General features: G+C 40.4%; 1 protein-coding gene across 1 annotated transcript; it reads left to right on the top strand.

Moving 5' to 3' along the window:
* The first annotated feature begins 719 nt into the window (after positions 1-719).
* Positions 720-16,848, top strand: LOC122730362 (helicase POLQ-like). The gene is made up of 6 exons (XM_043969468.1): positions 720-762; positions 3,957-4,055; positions 9,652-9,826; positions 11,926-12,039; positions 13,734-13,868; positions 16,681-16,848. Exons 3-6 carry the CDS (start codon positions 9,701-9,703, stop codon positions 16,783-16,785), a joined length of 480 nt encoding a protein of 159 aa, XP_043825403.1. The 5' UTR covers positions 720-762; positions 3,957-4,055; positions 9,652-9,700; the 3' UTR covers positions 16,786-16,848.
* The last annotated feature ends 679 nt before the right edge of the window (positions 16,849-17,527 follow it).

Raw genomic sequence — 17,527 nt, 5'->3', positions numbered from 1 at the left:
ATTCAATTTTGGACATGTTGGTTTTGAAATGCCTCTAGGACATTCAGGTCTAGCAGGCGGATGCTATGTAAGGACAGAGCTCACATTTGTTTAAAAACATTCATTTTATGTGTGGTTTTGGTTTTTTTGTTTGTTTTTTTGGTGAGGCAATTGGGGTTAAGTGACTTGCCCAGGGTCACACAGCTAGTAAGTGTCCAGTGTCTGAGGCCAGATTTGAACTCAGGTACTCCTCAATCCAAGGCCGGTGCTTTATCCACTGTACCACCTAGCTGCCCCAAAAAGATTCATTTTAAAGCCATGTTCTGTAGAATCTCAGGGTTAGGGAACGATGTATCTCAGGGCATTTCCTAGCCCTCGGTCATCAGTTATGATTTGGAGGTCTGAGATGTGAAGGTCATTGGTTTCTAAAACTGGAATTTGAAAGAAAAACCCACTCTCATCCACTTTTCTAAAACATTAAAAATCTTAGCTTGCTTAAATGGATTTATTTATTAATTAGGTGAAGCTATGTGTTTAAAACATGCATAAAACTTAAAATTTTCAACATTGTTCTCTTGAGATCCTGAAAAACTAAAACAGCTGCAATACCTTTCTTTTTTAGGAACTTTAGACTTGGCTTACTGTGGCCAGTTTTACACCAAGACTTAAAGAAAGGCCTTGAAGGCCTTGTGCTTGAAAGCCACCTTCATCTAATCCTATCTACAAACTCCATATGATATGGTTTCTCAGTGTAGACCAGATTGGATGATCTATCTCAGACAGGTAAGAATAAGTTATGTAAGCTACTCGGAAAGGAAAAATCTGTTCCTCATAATGTATATAAATGGTTCTTCTGATTAGATTTAAAATATTGACCGTCATTTTGAAATCAGATCTTCTGACTCTAAAGAAATCATTCCAAAGAAAATAGTCTTCAGCACATTTTATTTGCACATAAAGAAAATAATAAAAGACCCACATTTGTTGTTGTTGTCCTGTCCTTTGTTCCTGAAGAGTACTGTGACATTAGGTGATGTCATGACCTGCACTGCATTTAAGTGATTAAGTGGATTCATTTCATTCATTTATTTATTTAGTTATTTATTTATTTATTTATTTTTGGCGGGGCAATGAGGGTTAAGTGACTTACCCAGGGTCACACAGCTAGTGTCAAGTGTCCTGAGGCTGCGATTTGAACTCAGGTCCTTTCTGAATCCAGGGTCGGTGCTTTATCCACTGCACCACCCTAGCTGCTCCGATTAAGTGGATTTAAGCTGTGCGGGGTCACTAACCTCACCTTCTTTCTTCCTCTGGATCCATCTGGGTCTAGTGGTGAAATATATATCAGGACAAACTGGAGATGGCCCTGGATGTTTAAGGTAATTGCGTTAAGTGACTTGCCCAGGGTCTCACAGTTAGTGTCTTGAGGTGAGATTTGAATTCGGGTTCTCCCAGCTTCAGAGCCAGTGCTCTATCCACTGTGCCAGCCCGCTGCTCTATCTCTTGTTTTAGAACTTAGCAAAAGCAGAATTCTTTGAGGATGGTAAAATGTACAATTATTCCCCCTATATTAGGTGAAGCCTGTAGGTCTCATGATGTAGTTGAGCTTGCTCAACCTCTTCTCTTGCTACGCTAACCCAATCCCAGAGCTTGGGCATATGATCCAGGGCAGGGTGGCACTGGTGATGTATCACCCCAGCCCCACAAGGAGGATAAGGCCCCTCTAAGACCAGATGCAATCCTTCCTTGTGTGGGCAGCAGCAGATATTGCCATTCTTAGAAGGCTCGGGAAGTAAGGAGAGCTATGTGTCTGACTCAAGCCTCTGTCTTTGAGCCTGTGTCCTGACAGACTTGTGTGTCCCTTTATAATTCCAGAAAGCCTTTATTTTCTTGAAACTGAATTTTCCTCAGCCTTCCGATGATCCCAAACTGGCTCATATAGAACCAGCGCCTAACCTAATGATAAAGTGAATTCAGAGGGGCGGGTAGGTGGCGCAGTGGATAAAGCACCAGCCCTGGATTCAGGAGGACCTGAGTTCAAATCCAACCTCAGACGCTTGACCCACTTACTAGCTGTGTGACCCCTGGACAAGTCACTTAACCTTCATTGCCCCGAAAAACAAAACAACTTAAAAAAAGTGAATTCAGGAAATGTTATTTATTGCTTGAGATTGAATATTGACCTAATGCAAGTAACATTGACTGCCAGAAGATGCAGTTCACGGTATGGCAGAATAGAGTGATGTCGCATCCTTTCACATGCCATGGCAATTGACTTTTTACAAGTTGTGATTATAAAAAATTGAATGTGTGGTAGATAACAGCTCCTTGTAATCCCAGGAAGTCAGTTTTAGGCACCGTGGTCCTTGGGCAGATTGTCCGTATGACTTCTATTATTTTTAAAAGAAGCACTAAAGCATATGTGCCCATTCTAATGGCCTGTTTTTGCTTCCTACAATTCCCTGACCCCAGTAATGACATAGACAATACCTGTAATTGAGCCAGGTCATCAGTCTGCATTTATTAAGCACCTACTATGTGCCAGACCCTGGACTACCCACCAGGAATACAAAGAAATGGAAAATAGTCCTTATCTCCAAGAGACTGTGTACAGACGTTATAGACAGGGAGGCTGGGGATAATCGCAGAGCTGGAACGCAGCAGCATTCAGAAGCACCTGGAAAGGCTTCTGGCAGATGTGGCTTTAGCTGAGACTTAAAGGGAGGAGTAGGGAAGGAGAGATTCTAGAAATGGGCATGGCCCCTGAAAATGCACAGCCGAGAGATGAAGAAGAGTTTTGTGTGAAGAGGCCAGCCTCGTGGAGGCCGGGTTGTGAAGGACTTTGAAAGCCAAAACTGAGGGCCTTATATTTGATCCCGAAGGAGCTTTAGGCAGATAATTTTGATAGCTTAATGGAGGCAGGCCTGGACTGGGTAGAAATTTAAGGCAGGTGGAGTCAGGTATTGGGTGAAAAGGACCTGCACCGTCATGATGTCAGTGTCAGAGGAGAGGTGGAGCCGTGTTCTTGTTCGTCCTTCACTTTCTAAGAGGACCAATGACAGCACAGGTGATGTCTTGACTTGCATGTGAATTGGATTTAAGTGAGGCAGAAGTGGGCAAAGTCGTCAGCCTCACTCTCTCTTCCTCAGTCCTCAAAGTCCAGTGGCAAGACAAAAATCAGGATGACTTGCTATAGGCCAGGATGCACTGGGTGACCAAGCTCTAGCTGCTCCACAGTGCCTGTTTCTGCCGCCTTCATGGCGGCACCAAGGGAGGTCTTCACATCCTTGGGGTAGATATCCCCCTGACTCACTGACGGGTTGGAGGCCTGGATGTGGCTGCTGCACGTGCTTCAGCTTCTTGGAGCCACAGATGAGAGTTGGGTAAATCAGTAGACACCAAAGGTAGATGAGCAGCCCCGGAAAGGGCTCGCCAAGCTCTCCCATCAGAGGTGTTGGTCCTCCCTGAACTCCTTGCTTTTTCTCTCCTTCCTCTTCCCCCTTTCCTTATGAAGTAAAGGTAAAATCAACAAGACCTCTCAGCAGATTGTTTACATGGGATGAAACAGAGTCAGGAGTCACACAGGGGTTCCAGGCCTAAGGGCTGAACAGATGGTGGTGTCCTTTACAGTAATAGGGAAGTTCGGGAGAACAGAAGGTGTTTTTGGAAATATAATGACGTCAGTTTGGGATAGGTTAAGTTTAAGATTTCTAGAGGACAAAATTCAGTTGGAGATGGCTAGTACACTGTTGGAGATGCAAGATTACTAATGTTATTTTGTCTTTAAATAGTCCCAACAAAAAGAGTTTCATTGTAATAATATGTACAATGTAGCTATACTCTTAAAGAAAGTTGATGCTATACCTTGCAATTTGTTTATGTGGTAGACATAATAGAAGAGATAATACTGAAAAATTAATTTTGAGAATAAAATTCACTGATTTTTTCCTCCATTTTTTCCCCTTTTAAAAATATAGTTTAACCACCTCAGTTTAGCAGAACAAAAAGTAACAGCAATTGTTGGAGTATCTGAAAGCTTTATTACAAAGAAGGCCTCAGGTCAAGCTATTAAAAAGGTAAGCTAATTTTTTTTAAATTCTGAATTCGACAAAATAAAATGAAAGTTTCCACATACATTGTAGAATGGAAGGATGGGCTTATGTGTGATATTGTGGATTTCTTACATGGAGCTTGTCTTATTCTTTTTAAGTACATCATAAAATCAGCATTTATCTTTCAGAGCTGTCCTGCTTACCACTGATTTTCTCCTGACCTTCCTTCTGCTCTCTTCTCCTTTGGGGTGGGGTAGGGGTCGGGTAGCTGCTATCACGAGGTCCCTCTTTGGGAACCAAAGGGAAAAGCCAACCCCTCTAAGAAAACCAGACCCTATGTTGGCCTTGTCCAGAAAGGACGTCTCTTATTCTGCATCTTGAGCCTGTGTCGGGCGTCGAGGCATACTTCATCACCAGGACTCTGGTATGGTGGACACTTACTACATGGGTCAGAATACCCAAGTCTTTGAAAGCTTTTCTTTTTTTACGTTGTTATTTTTATTATACAAATAGTTCTCCCCAATCTGCTCACTTCATTTGGCATCATTTCATATAAATCTTCACTGGTTTCTCTAAACCATCCCTTTCATCATTTCTTATAGCACATAATCCATAATTTGTTCAGGCATTCCCTAGTTGATGGGTATTCCCTTAGCTTCTCAATCTTTGCCCCTACAAGAAGAGCCTTATATAAATATTTTTGTACGTATTTTGGGAAAAGGCTTCTTTTCTTCCATCTTTGATTTCTTTAAGTGTAGACCTAGAAGTGATTGTCGTTGTTGTTGTTGTTTGTCCTTTGTTTCTTTTTCTTTTTTTTTTTTTTTGTGGGGCAATGAGGGTTAAGTGACTTACCCAGGGTCACACAGCTAGTGTCAAGTGTCTGAGGCCAGATTTGAACTCAGGTCCTCCTGAATCCAGGGCTGGTGCTTTATCTACTATGCCACCTAGCTGCCCTCCTGTCCTTTGTTTCTGAAGAGAACATGTCATTGGGAGGTATGTCATGACTTGCAGTGAATTGGAATTTAAGTGAGGGAGGGCTGTGCAAGTTCCAACCTCCACTCTTTCCCTCCAGAGCCATCTGGGTCTAGTGGCAAGATAGATATCAGGACAACTGGAGATGGCCCTGGATGTTTAAAGCAATTGGGGTTAAGTAAGTGACTTGCCCAGGGTCACAGCTAGTAAGTGTCTGAGGTGAGATTTGAACTCAGGTCCTCCCAGCTTCAGGGCCAATGCTTTATCCACTGTGCCACCTAGCTGCCTCCTAGAAGTGATATCTCTGAGTCAAACAATATGTGTCATTGAGTGACTTTTGAGGCATAGTTTCAAATTGCTTTCCAGGAAGGCTGTACTAAATCACAATTCTGCCAACAATGTATGAATGTGCTTATTTTCCCACAACCCCTCTACTATTTGTCATTTTCCTTTGTTGTCATCTTTACCAATCTGATAGGTAGATGATAGAACCTGAGTGTTGCTTTAATTTTCATCTCTCTGATTATTTGTAATTTGGAACATTTGTTTATGTAGTATTAATAGCTCAGATTATTGCCTATTCTTATTTCTTGACCATTTGTCTATTGGGGGATGGCTTTTAATAATTTCTTTATATATCTGGGATATGAAATCTTTATAGGGATATTTACTGCAAAGATTTCTTTCCCAGCTACCTGTTTTCCTTCTGATTTTAACTGCATTGGGGGGGGGGTGTAAAAAACCTTTTTAATTTTATGTGATCAAAATTATTTATCTGATCTTCTGTAATCTTCTGAGTGGCTTGTTTGGTCATATATTCTTCCCCTGTCTATAGTTGTGAAAGGTTGTTTTTTTTCCTCATCTAATTTATTTATGATATAACCTTTCAATCTAGTTATATATCCATTTGGAGCTTTGTTGGGTATATGGTGAGTATATACTCTACTATAAATAGACACTTTCATATGAGGTACATAAGTGAGCTCTATCTTATTTCTTCCAACATTCCCAGCAGCTTTTGTTGAATAGTGATTCCTCACCCTATTAGCTGAAGTCGCTGAGGCTTTTGGATTCATTAGACACTAGGCTACTATGTTAGTTTGCTCCTGTGTGTTGTGTATCTAATCTGTTCCTCTGATCTAGGTTTTGATAGTGTTGTACTGCTTGGTCACCTTCCTTCCTACTTCATTTCAGTGATTTCCCCGGAGATTCCTGGCCTTTATTTCTTCTAGATGTATTTCATTATCTATAAAGTAAACTTGGTTTAGTTTGATTTGTATAGAACTTATCAATTTAGGCAGGCATTTTATCATATTGGTTTGGCTTATATAGGAGTGGTTAATATTCCTCCCATTATGTAGGTCTGTATTTCCTTACAGAGTGTTTTCTTCTGGGCTCTGAGTAGACAGAGAACTGGGGACAAAGTCAGGAAAATGTGAGTTCAAATGTGACCTCAGACACAGGTGACTTTGGGATAGGTCACTTCACCTCTGTTTGCCTCCATTTCCTCATCTATAAAATGGGACTGATAATAGCCACCACCTCCCAGGGTTGTTAAGAAGATCAAACAAGGTCATGTTTGTAAAGCACATCACCTGGTGCATAGTAGGTTCTATGTAATGCTTTATCATTATCATTACTATTATTAGTTGGGATTATTAATTTTTTAGAGTTCTTTGAGTATACCAGGATATGATTTGCAAGGTGATAGTTTTCTGTTCTAGCTTCAAGCGTTATTTCAGCAAATAATAATAAGAGTTATTCTAGGGCAAATAATTATTCACAATGGATTGTGAATTTCAGTTAAGATTTTACAAGATAAAATGTAGACTATCCCAATTCTCCCTTATAAACCCCCGCAAATATCTGAGAAAGACACCCCCCCAAAAGAGCAACAATTTAAAAACAAATGGGAAGAGTAATCTTTTCCATCAAGCCTAGAAGTATACAAGAAGACAGACAGAAGCCAGTGGAGTCAAGCAGGAGTCTCACCAGAGGTGCCAGCATGACCGGTGACAAATGGCCCTGAATCCAACCAGCCAGTGCTCTGAGCAAGGGCCTACGAGCCATTTCAAACTCCAGATCCTAAGTCTAGCCGTCAGGACCATAGCTCAGAGAGGACCATTCCCCAGAAATCCAGCCCTGTACTTCCCGAGGCACTGGGAACTGCAATAGAAGATAAGCCAGGCAGGAGTGTGCAAGAAGCTTGAGACCATTATGATCTTGGGTATCTTTTTTTTTTTTGTGGGGCAATGGGGGTTAAGTTACTTGTCCAGGGTCACACAGCTAGAAAGTGTCAAGTGTCTGAGGCTGGATTTGAACTCAGGTCCTCCTGAATCCAGGGCCAGTGCTCTATCCACTGTGCCACCTAGCTGTCCCTGATCTTTGGTATCTTAGTAGAGTAAGTAGACCCACAACAAGGGATGGACCATCAGTCAATAAACATGTATTAGGTGTTTCCTGTGTGTGAACTCTTGAGTACATGTCACACACAGAGAACAATCCAGTCTGCCTAATACCTGAGATTGAATCAGAAAGGAATTTCAGTAGAGGATGGTACGTCCTTATACCAGTCTTTCCATCTTGTTCTGCAGTGGGAGTATCGCTCAGATTACAAAGGGCAGGACTCCAAAAGATTATTTAACCCATTCAAGAAGACCAGGAGTTCACCTGAGGAAAATAATCTCAGGACAAGAACTGAGGCTAAAAGTATGAACAAACAAAGGAAATGCCATATACCTAAAAAAATGCCTATGAATTAAGAGAAAACTCAAGGCAAACCCAGAAGAGGATCATAGAAATCCATAAAAGGTAGTGGGGTGAGGCAGTGCCAGGCCACAAGTCCACAAGGATAGCCAGAAGAATTGAAGGGAAATGGAAAAGAAATTATAAATTCAAAGAGAGATGAGGAAAGGAAAATTTTGAAAATAAAATCATTATAGAAGTTGCCAAACCTACTAAAGTGGTTAGACTCCCTCAAAAATAGAATGGATCAAATAGACTTAGTGAACTACAGGAGACAAGAAGAAATATTATCAAAAGGTTAAAAAAAGAGAAGAAAATGTAAGGTATCGCTAGCAATAAACAAACCAAAAAACAACTTGACATGGAAATTGGTCCAGGAGAGATCATTTTAAGTCTTATCAGTCTTCCTGAAAAATATTACCAAATCAAAGATTTGAAAACAGTATTTGTTTTATTTCTTTAACAATATATATATTATTCTCCCCAATTACATGTTAAAACAATTTTATTTTTTTTATTTTTTTTTAGTGAGGCAATTGGGTTTTAAGAGCGACTTGCCCAGGGTCACACAGCTAGTAAGTGTTAAGTGTCTGAGGCCAAATTTGAACTCAGGTACTCCTGACTCCAGGGCCAGTGCTCTATCCACTGTGCGACCTAGCTGCACCCCCCACACACACTTTTTTTTTAATTTTAAATATTTTTTAAATTTTTGAGTTCCAAATTCTATCCCTTCTTCCCTTCACCCCTCCCTGATACAGTAAGCAATCAGATATGTTATACATGTGCAGTCACATAGAACATTTCCATATTTGTCATTTTGTACAAGAAGATTCAAAAGAATGAAAGAAAGTGAAAAATAGTATGCTTCTGGTTGTATTCAAACAGCATCATTCCTTCTCTGGGGGTGGAGGGTATATTTCATCATCAGTCCTTTGGGATTGTCTTGGATCATTGTATTGATGAGAAGAGCTAAGTCATTCACCATTCTTCATCATACAGTACGGTATTGTTGTTATTTTGTACAGAATTCTGGTTTTGATCGATTCACATAAGTCTTTCCAGGTTGTTGTTTTTTAAATCATTCTGCTTTTCATTTCTTATAGCACAGTAATATTCCATCATAGTCATATACCACAACTTGTTCAGCCATTCCCCAATCAATGGGCAATCCTTAGATTTCTAATTCTTAACCACCACAAAAAGAACTGTTATAAATATTTTTATATACATAAATCCTTTTCCCTTTTTTTGATGTCTTTGGGATAGAGACCTAGCAGTGGTATTACTGGACCAAAGGGTATGCACACACACCTACAAACACACACAAGGGTATGTACAGTTTTATAGCCCGTTGGGCATAGTTCCAAATTGCTCTCCAGATCAATTCACAACTCCACCAACAGTGCATTGGTGTCCTGGTTTTTACACATCCCCTCCAACATCCAGTGTTTTCCTTTTGAGTCATATTAACCAATCTGATCGGTGTAAAGTGATACCTCAGAGTTGTGAAAGCAGTATTTTTTTTTTGGTGGGGCAGTTGGGGTTAAATGACTTGCCCAGGGTCACACAGCTAGTAAGTGTTAAGTGTCTGAGTCCGGACTTGAACTCAGGTCCTCCTGAATCCAGGACTGGTGCTCTATCCACTGCGCCACCTAGCTGCCCCAAAAGCAGTATTTTAAAAAATTAAAACAGAAAACTGCTCAGGTCTATTAGAAACTGAAGGTGAAGTGAAAGGCTCCACTGATCACCAAGTCTGGTCAGCTGAGAGGGTGGGGAGTAAGCTGTGTTATGATCATTTATAATTAATCTTAAAGAACTCATTTCCCTTCACAAGCTCGAATGTAACTGCACATGTCCACTTAAGTTCGGTAAATGGCATGCTGTCGTTTTAAATGTCTTTCAGGATGTAGACAAGAACATTGTCAACAGGCTCTACCTCTCCTTTGTTCTTTATGCGTTTGCTCAAAGAGACCAATGTCTGGAGTGTATCAGAAAAATTTAATCTGCCTCGGGGATATGTACAAAGCCTTTTAAGTGGGGCTGCCTCCTTCTGCTCTTGTGTCCTACATTTCTGTGAGGTAATTATCATCATCATGACTGTTACGTTCTGGGCCTATGATGTCACTGAATAGGAAACTTCCAGTGTGAACACTCCCTCTACCTATGTAGATTGGCCGCTCTTGTATGTCTTATAGGGCCAGATAATTGCCTGGAGTACGGGGAGGTTAAGAGTTACACAACTAATAGATGTTAAAGTTGGTACTTGCCTGCAGGTCTTCCTGACCCCTAAGGCTAGCTTCACTACACCATGCTGCCTGCTCGAGATAGTTATGTGCTGTGATAAATAACACCTAGTGCTCTCTTGTCGTCTTGTTTTTACTGAATTGATTGGGGAAAAGAGAGAAAAGGAAGCAGTGTAGAAACAGGAAGCCAGATTTAAAATATGATTGAAATAGTCTAGACAGGCGGTAATGAAAGCCTTTCCCAGGGTATTGGCATTCAGAATGGATAAGAATAGGAGGAGATAAGCAGCATTGCTTAGATGGAATTATTGTGACTTGGTAAATGACTGGATAAGGGAGCTGAGAAAGATGAATCAGAAATTCAAGTAATCAAAGGCTTTTGTTCCTAGATTTTGGCACCACAGGCAAGAAAACTGAAATATCAAGATTTACTGGAAAAATACTAAGCTTGATTTAAGACATAGGAATCTAGATTTAGAGATAGATAGGACTGTATCTATCTGCCAGCCCAACCAATTCCCTCAATTTACAGAAGAACCTGAAACCCCGAGGGAGTTTGAGACTTATAAGATGAGATTTTCTGGTTGTCCCTGTTTGCGGATGACATCGTGTGTCTTTCAGTGAGCCAAACACTACAGAGTTGCAGGAGGGTAGGTCCATAGTCACCCAAAAGTGGTAAACTCAAGTGGACAGAGAATTCCTGCTGTCACCCAAGCCTCTGGTGACATGATGGGCTTCACGTGGATAATTAGAGTTTGGGATTTCAGTCCAATCACAGAAGGAATGTATACATAGTTGGGTGGGTCACCAGTGAGTTCATAGGTCATCAGCACATATATCTCTGGCAAAGGCAGCAGGAGAAAAGTGAGCTGGACTCAGAGTTGGACAGGGCTGCCTTTGAGGAGCCGCATGGTCGATCCTGTGTCTCCAGGCTTCTTTACACAAAAGTCCATCCCTTTTCCAGAGAGAAAAGGGGTGGGGATAGAAGGGCATAGAGAGAGGAAGGGAAAGGGAGGGAGGAGAGAGAGCCTATCTTTGTAGAAAAAAAAATTCTTTTAGTGAAAGAAGGGAATAAGAGATGAACAACCCACATATTGCAAAAGTACCCACACAATGGTGAGAGGCACAGAAGAGGACCCCTGGCACTTGGAGTGGATTCTCTGTGGAAGAACAGTGGTACAGAACAAGGTGGCCCTGTGCTTGACTTGCCCAGGGTCACACAAGAAATGACAGAGGCCAGATTTGAATTCACGTCTTTCACCAAGTCCAACACTATTATCCACTGGACCTTCTAGTTGGCCCCAGCTCATATTATAATACTAACCTTGGAGCTCATGGATCTCCAGAGTACCAAACACAAAAAGCAAAGTTTGAAAAACTTTTATTAAGTTACTTTAGTTTATTTCGCCTTCCTTTCCCCCAAACCAAGCCCTTCAAGATCCCCAGATTCTGAGAAATGTTTTCGTTTGGGGAATTCATTTATAAAGAATCTTGGAGGTGTATGCCATCATCCCTGGTTTGGAGCAGCAAGGTGGCACAGTGGATAAAGCACTGGTCCTGAAGTTGGGAGGACCTGAGTTCAAATCTCACCCAGATACTTACTAGGTGTGTGACCCTGGGCAAGTCACTTAACCCCAATTGCCTTAAACATCCAAGACCATCTCCAGTTGTCCTGATATCTTTCTTGCCACTGGACCGAGACGGTTCTGTAGAAAAGAGTGAGGTTGGTGACCTTGCAAACCCTCCCTCACTTAAATCCAATTCACTGAAAGTCACCTGATGTCATGGTCCTCTTCAGGAACAAAGGACAAACAACATGCCATTATCCCTGGTTTAATGATCGTTAGAAAGACTACCCAGACCATACAGCCTGACATTTGATATTAACTTAAAATTTCCATTACTGGGGTTTTCTTAATTGCATTTTTCTGCAGGAGCTAGAGGAGTTTTGGGTTTATAGAGCCCTCCTGGCAGAACTTATGAAGAAGCTGTCTTACTGCGTGAAGGCCGACCTCGTCCCGCTCATGGAAGTGACTGGAGTTTTAGAGGTCAGTGGTACCTTAGTTCCCTAGTCCAGGCCAGCTCAGGCAAGACGCTGTTGCATAAATTCATCTTTGATCACAGGGCAGGTCATTTTGGCCTCGTATGTCAGGCTGTTGGGGAGGTGCAGCTGCGTAGGGGCTTCCTCAAGTAGAATTGGTGCTTCATACGTAGCCTCACAGCAGCCTTATGTTAGTCTGGGGGTATCAGCTATGGTGAAAAACTGTATTTAGGAGAATAGAAGCAGGGATCCCTTATACATATAGAGTACCACCACGATGCAAAAGTCTGTCTCTGTGGGCACTCTTACTTTGAGATCCCTCATGAAGATTTGCCTGCATTTTTTTAAATTTAATTTTATTATATTTTGGTTACATTTTAAGTTCTGAACTTTCTCCCTCCTCCTCACTTAGGAAGGCCCCCGTTTGACACAGACGTGTAAAACCATACTATGATGCTTCTATTTATCATTTCTTTTTTTGGAAGGTGGATGGCATCTTCCATCCTAGGTCCTTTGTAGTTGATTTGAGTATTTATAATACTCAGAATAACAGTCATTCACAGTTATTATTCAGACAGTATTGCTATTACCATATACAATGTTTTCTTGGTTTTGCTCGTTTCCCTCTTCATTATTTCATACAAGTCTTTCCAGGTTTTTCTAAAATCACCCTGCTCATCATCGTACAGCACAGTAGTATTCCATCACAATCATAGATCACAACTTGTTCAGCCATTCCCCAGTTGATGGGGACCCCCTTGATTTCCATTTCTTTGCCACCACAAAGACAGCTGCTAAGAACATTTTAGAACATAGGGGTTTTCTCTGATCACCTTGGGAAATGTTTACTTTTTTTTTTTTTTTTTAGGCAATTGGGGTTAAGTGACTTGCCCAGGGTCACACAGCTATTAAGTGTCAAGTGTCTGAGACCAGATTTGAACTCAGGTCCTCCTGACTCCAGGGCCAGTATTCTATCCACTGTGCCACCTAGCTGCCCCAATGTTTACTTTTTTCTTTTCTTTTTCTTTTTTTTTACATTGTTTACATTTTTTAAAGAGTAAAAACAAAAAGTCCCCACTTTTGCTAGCTTTGCCTTCTAAAGAGAAGGCGCCATCTGTTGTTTAGATATTTGAATTGTATCCATTAGCATTTGATCTTACAAGTTTTATGAACTGACAAAAATTAGATGGCTCCTGGGGAACCCAGTGACTGCATTTCTTGAAAGAATGGGTTGCCAAGTTATGCTTGGGGCCGTGTAGATACACCTCTCATCTTGGTGCTTTAATGTGTCTCTCATTCCAGATCTGTATCAGTTATCGTAAACTGAATGTGAAGCTAATCGGAATGAAACAGTCCAAATTCACTTTAAAACAAGATTTCCCCAAATGCTTGGGGCTTGTCTATTTGTATTTGTTGTCTTAGTTTGTGTCTAATTTCTCTATTAAACTTATTTGCTGGGGGCAGCTAGGTGGTGCAGTGGATAAAGCACCGGCCCTGGATTCAGGAGTACCTGAGTTCAAATCCGGCCTCAGACACTTGGCACTTGCTAGCTGTGTGACCCTGGGCAAGTCACTTAATCCCCATTGCCCCGTTAAAAAAAAAAAAAAAACTTATTCGCTGAAAAATTATCCTGTGCTCACATATTTGACTTTTCCTTCAACTTTAATTATGATGTTAATTATTTTATGATGTTTTTTGCAGTCCAGAGCAAAACAGTTATATGATGCAGGCTATAAGACTGTCGCACATTTAGCTAATGCAGACCCTGAAGTGCTGCTAAGAACTATTAATCATTTATCACGACGTCAGGCCAAGCAAATTGTTTCATCAGCAAAGGTGAGCAAAATTTAGTATTTTTTCCCATGTACAACCTACATTGTTAGCCCATATTTTGGTCATCAGTGTCTGGTATTTTATGTCTCAGAATAGCCACTATTCATATAGAACTCTTGCTGAAGAGCTAGGGTGGGCTACTTATTTTTTAAAAAACATTTTTCAGAGAATGATAGAACCTTAAAATTAGAAGGCACTTTAAAAGGTCATCCATGCTAGTTTTCTGCTTTGTGTGGGTGTCTTTGATGCGTGCTCTGCTTGGACACGTCCTCGTAGGAGAGCCTGCTTGTTTCTGCCTTCTGGAGTTCTCCAGAGTGGTACTGCTCCACTTCCCAGCATCAAACCCCTCAGATCTGAGTACAGCAGCTACGTGTTTTCTTTCCTAGACTGTGTCACCAGTTGCTTTAACTCTTCTGTGTGAGTCCCTTTACCATCCTATCTGCTCATTTTTAGAGGCATTCCATTTTGTCATTGCTCATGTAGTTGTGGTTGGAGCTCAGATTTTAACAGAGGATTCAAGGTGCCTGAAGGGGGGAGAGGACAGTGGCCCATTCCCTGCCTCATTTTTACTTTGTGAGTTTTTCAGATGGCAGGTCTACCCCAGCTATTACTTGTATAATTGAATTTTTGAACCTAAATCTAGGACTTTACACTTATTCCTGCAAAATTCCATTTTGTCTGTTTAATTTCATTGTTCTAACCTGTCGAAAATGGATTTTTACCTGGATTATATAATTGAATAAGTTAGCTGTCCTTTCCTTTGTGTCATCTACATTTATGATGAGAGTGCTGTCACTTTTTTCATCCAAGTTAGTGATAAAAATGTTAAATAAGTAAAGAGCCCTGTGTTATGTCACTAGAAGCTGTCTTCTCATTTAATTTAATTTTTAATTCATTTTAATTAAATTTGGGTACAGTTTTTAATTTAGGTACAGATTTTTGGAGGTACGGTTATTTTAATTTAATTTGGGTATGATTTAGTCATCCAAACAGTTATGATCCCACAACTGGATTGTTTTCCCTTCCCCAGCTTATTATCGGGGATATCGTGAGATATAGGGATAAGGGCTAGAACTGTGATTTCACTGGTTTAGGGAACTCCTGAATGACGAAGCTCACTCTACCTTCTCTCCGTTTTATAATGTTAAAGAGTTGCCTGTAGTGCTCAGGTTAAATGAGTCATACAACCAGAATGTGCCAGAGGTGAGACTTGAACCCAGGTCTTCCTGGGCCAACTCTATCTGGAAATGAAGGACTTAAACATTTTCTCTCATGAGACAGACTTGCTGAAATTAGGATATGATGATATCTGTAGACATTTGTTCATCTCAAGTCTTAAAGCATGTATCTCATTTTCATAATTTGTTAAACACTACCCAGAATGGTCCCATAATCATTTTTGTAAGTTTCTTTAGTTTTGCAGTTTCACACTTGAAATTTCTGTGTCTGAAGACTTGAATCTTTAAAGCAGCGAGCAGCTAGGTGCTTTCTTAGCTTCTTAGCTTTCTTCGTATGAGATTTCATTCTTTTTTTCTTTTCTTTTCTTTTTTTTTTTTGTGGGGCAGTGAGGGTTATGTGACTTGCCCAGGGTCACATAGCTAGTAAGTATCAAGTGTCTGAGGCTGGATTTGAACTCAGGTCTTCTTGAATCTAGGGCCGGTGCTTTATCCAGCTGCCCCCTTAATTTTCTCTTAAACATGGCTGTTCTACTCTTTCTGTCTTAAAGATATGCCCTTGAAGGAGAAGAAAGAACTCAAGAAAAAATGAGTAATTTTGCTTTTTCCTGTGGTTCTTTCTAACATTCCACCATCTTCCCTAAGCAGTGTGGCTCCCCCTTTCTAGGTCTGGGTTGCAAACATAGCTTGAAATTTGTTGTACTTATCAGATTTCACAAGTTCAGATCATTCTGGGATTTGCTTTTTTCTGAAACCATTTCTGTAGGATTGTGACACTCTATTCTCAGCCTCTGCTTTTAAGTTTTCTTCTTTCATCTTTCAGCAATTCAAGTTCATCCATATCCTCTAAGTAGCTGCATAGTTTCTTTTGCTGCATTTCTCTTTTTTTTTCCTCCTCATTTGGAACCTTTATAATTGATTGTTTTATTATTTCATTTTGGAGTCTTCTTTTGAGTTAGAGTCTTTGGCTATGGGATCATACTTCTTTTTCTAAACTCTTGAAATTTGCTTTTGGAAAGATTAAGGTACACAGAGGCCTGTATTATAGGATGAACGGTGGATTTTGATCATTGGCTCTAGATACTAATATCTTTGCATTTCCCTCTCTGAACCGCCGTTACCCCATTGGTGAAATTAAAGGGTTGCATTAATGGATGTTTAAGATCCATTTCAACTCTAAGCTTACCTGACTTCAACTGCATCTGACTATGCCAGGTCTACTTTTCTTTAATTGTGACCTCCAAAAGTTAGTTGAAGATTTTATAAAATCACACCTTAGGTGTGACAGAAAAAGTTATTTTTAAGTAGAAAATTCTTCAACACAAAACTATTTGCAGCTGTTCAAGTTTTATGTACTTTTGATAAAGTAAATAAAAAGATTAGCCAAATGGTTTCAGCTAAATGTTTCAGCTTAATTTACTGTATCCATTTATTTTTACTTGCCATTTTCTTAATCTTGAAACCCATTTTAATGTCTGAATTACCATTTTCATCATCTTTCAGAGAATTAAAGAGCCTTCCTAAAATATTGTGTTTAAAATGCTAACACTTAAAAATAAATAAATAAATGAAATGCTGACATTAATATGTCAAAAGAGATGAGCTTTTTTTGTTCTCTACATTTGGATTTTCTGTTGTAGATGTTATTAAATGAAAAAGCAGAAGCTCTACGAGAAGAGATGGAAGACCTGCTGAGGCCGCCCCCTTATATTCCTGGGACTGTACCCCTCCTCCAAGAACCATGAACTCGCCCAGTGACATTCCCCTTTATTTTTTTAAATAAATAAATAAATGTGTGTGGTATTAAAGATTCTTTGTTCAGAGATAATACATTTTTATTACTCATTATTCAAACGTGATTGTCATACCTCTCCTCTGTAGTAGCCACTGAACTTGCTGCCACCAGTCCCTGCCCCTTCCTCTCCATCCAGCACAGTGCTCCAGAATCAAATGCTTCCCTGGCCCCCATTCGCCTCCCAAATAAAGAACATCGTCCTTTCTTATTCAGGGCTTCCCATAATCTGATCCCAAACTACCTGATCTCCTGTGGTGGGAGACCAGCGGCTAATAGCATTCCATACGTACCCGACACTTCAGCCAGACTGGACGAACTGTCACTTACTGAACATGGCCTGCGTTCTTCTACCTTTTCGCCTTTGCTCGGGCCATCGCCCTCTCTCTGGAATGTTGTCTGCCCGTCATTCTTTAATACATAATTGAGACGACATCTCTTCCCTAAAGAATCAAGTCCCTCAGTGAGGCACGTTTGGTACTGAAATGATGTGCGTGTATGCCTTTATCTTCCCCTCCATTAGACTGTGAGCTCCCTGAGGACAGGGACCTCACCACATTCATCTTTGTTTCCTATGCAACAACAGGAACACAATGATGTTTGTTACATTTATCTCTCTATCTAATCTATGCATGTTTCTATATTTACACTGTGTATTATTTTTACATTATATAAATATATACACACATGTAAAC

Source organism: Dromiciops gliroides, chromosome 6 (assembly GCF_019393635.1).
Source record: "Dromiciops gliroides isolate mDroGli1 chromosome 6, mDroGli1.pri, whole genome shotgun sequence".
NCBI classification, from domain to species: domain Eukaryota; kingdom Metazoa; phylum Chordata; class Mammalia; order Microbiotheria; family Microbiotheriidae; genus Dromiciops; species Dromiciops gliroides.
Note: the sequence above shows the minus strand (reverse complement) of the source record. Positions and strands in the feature narration are given on the sequence as shown.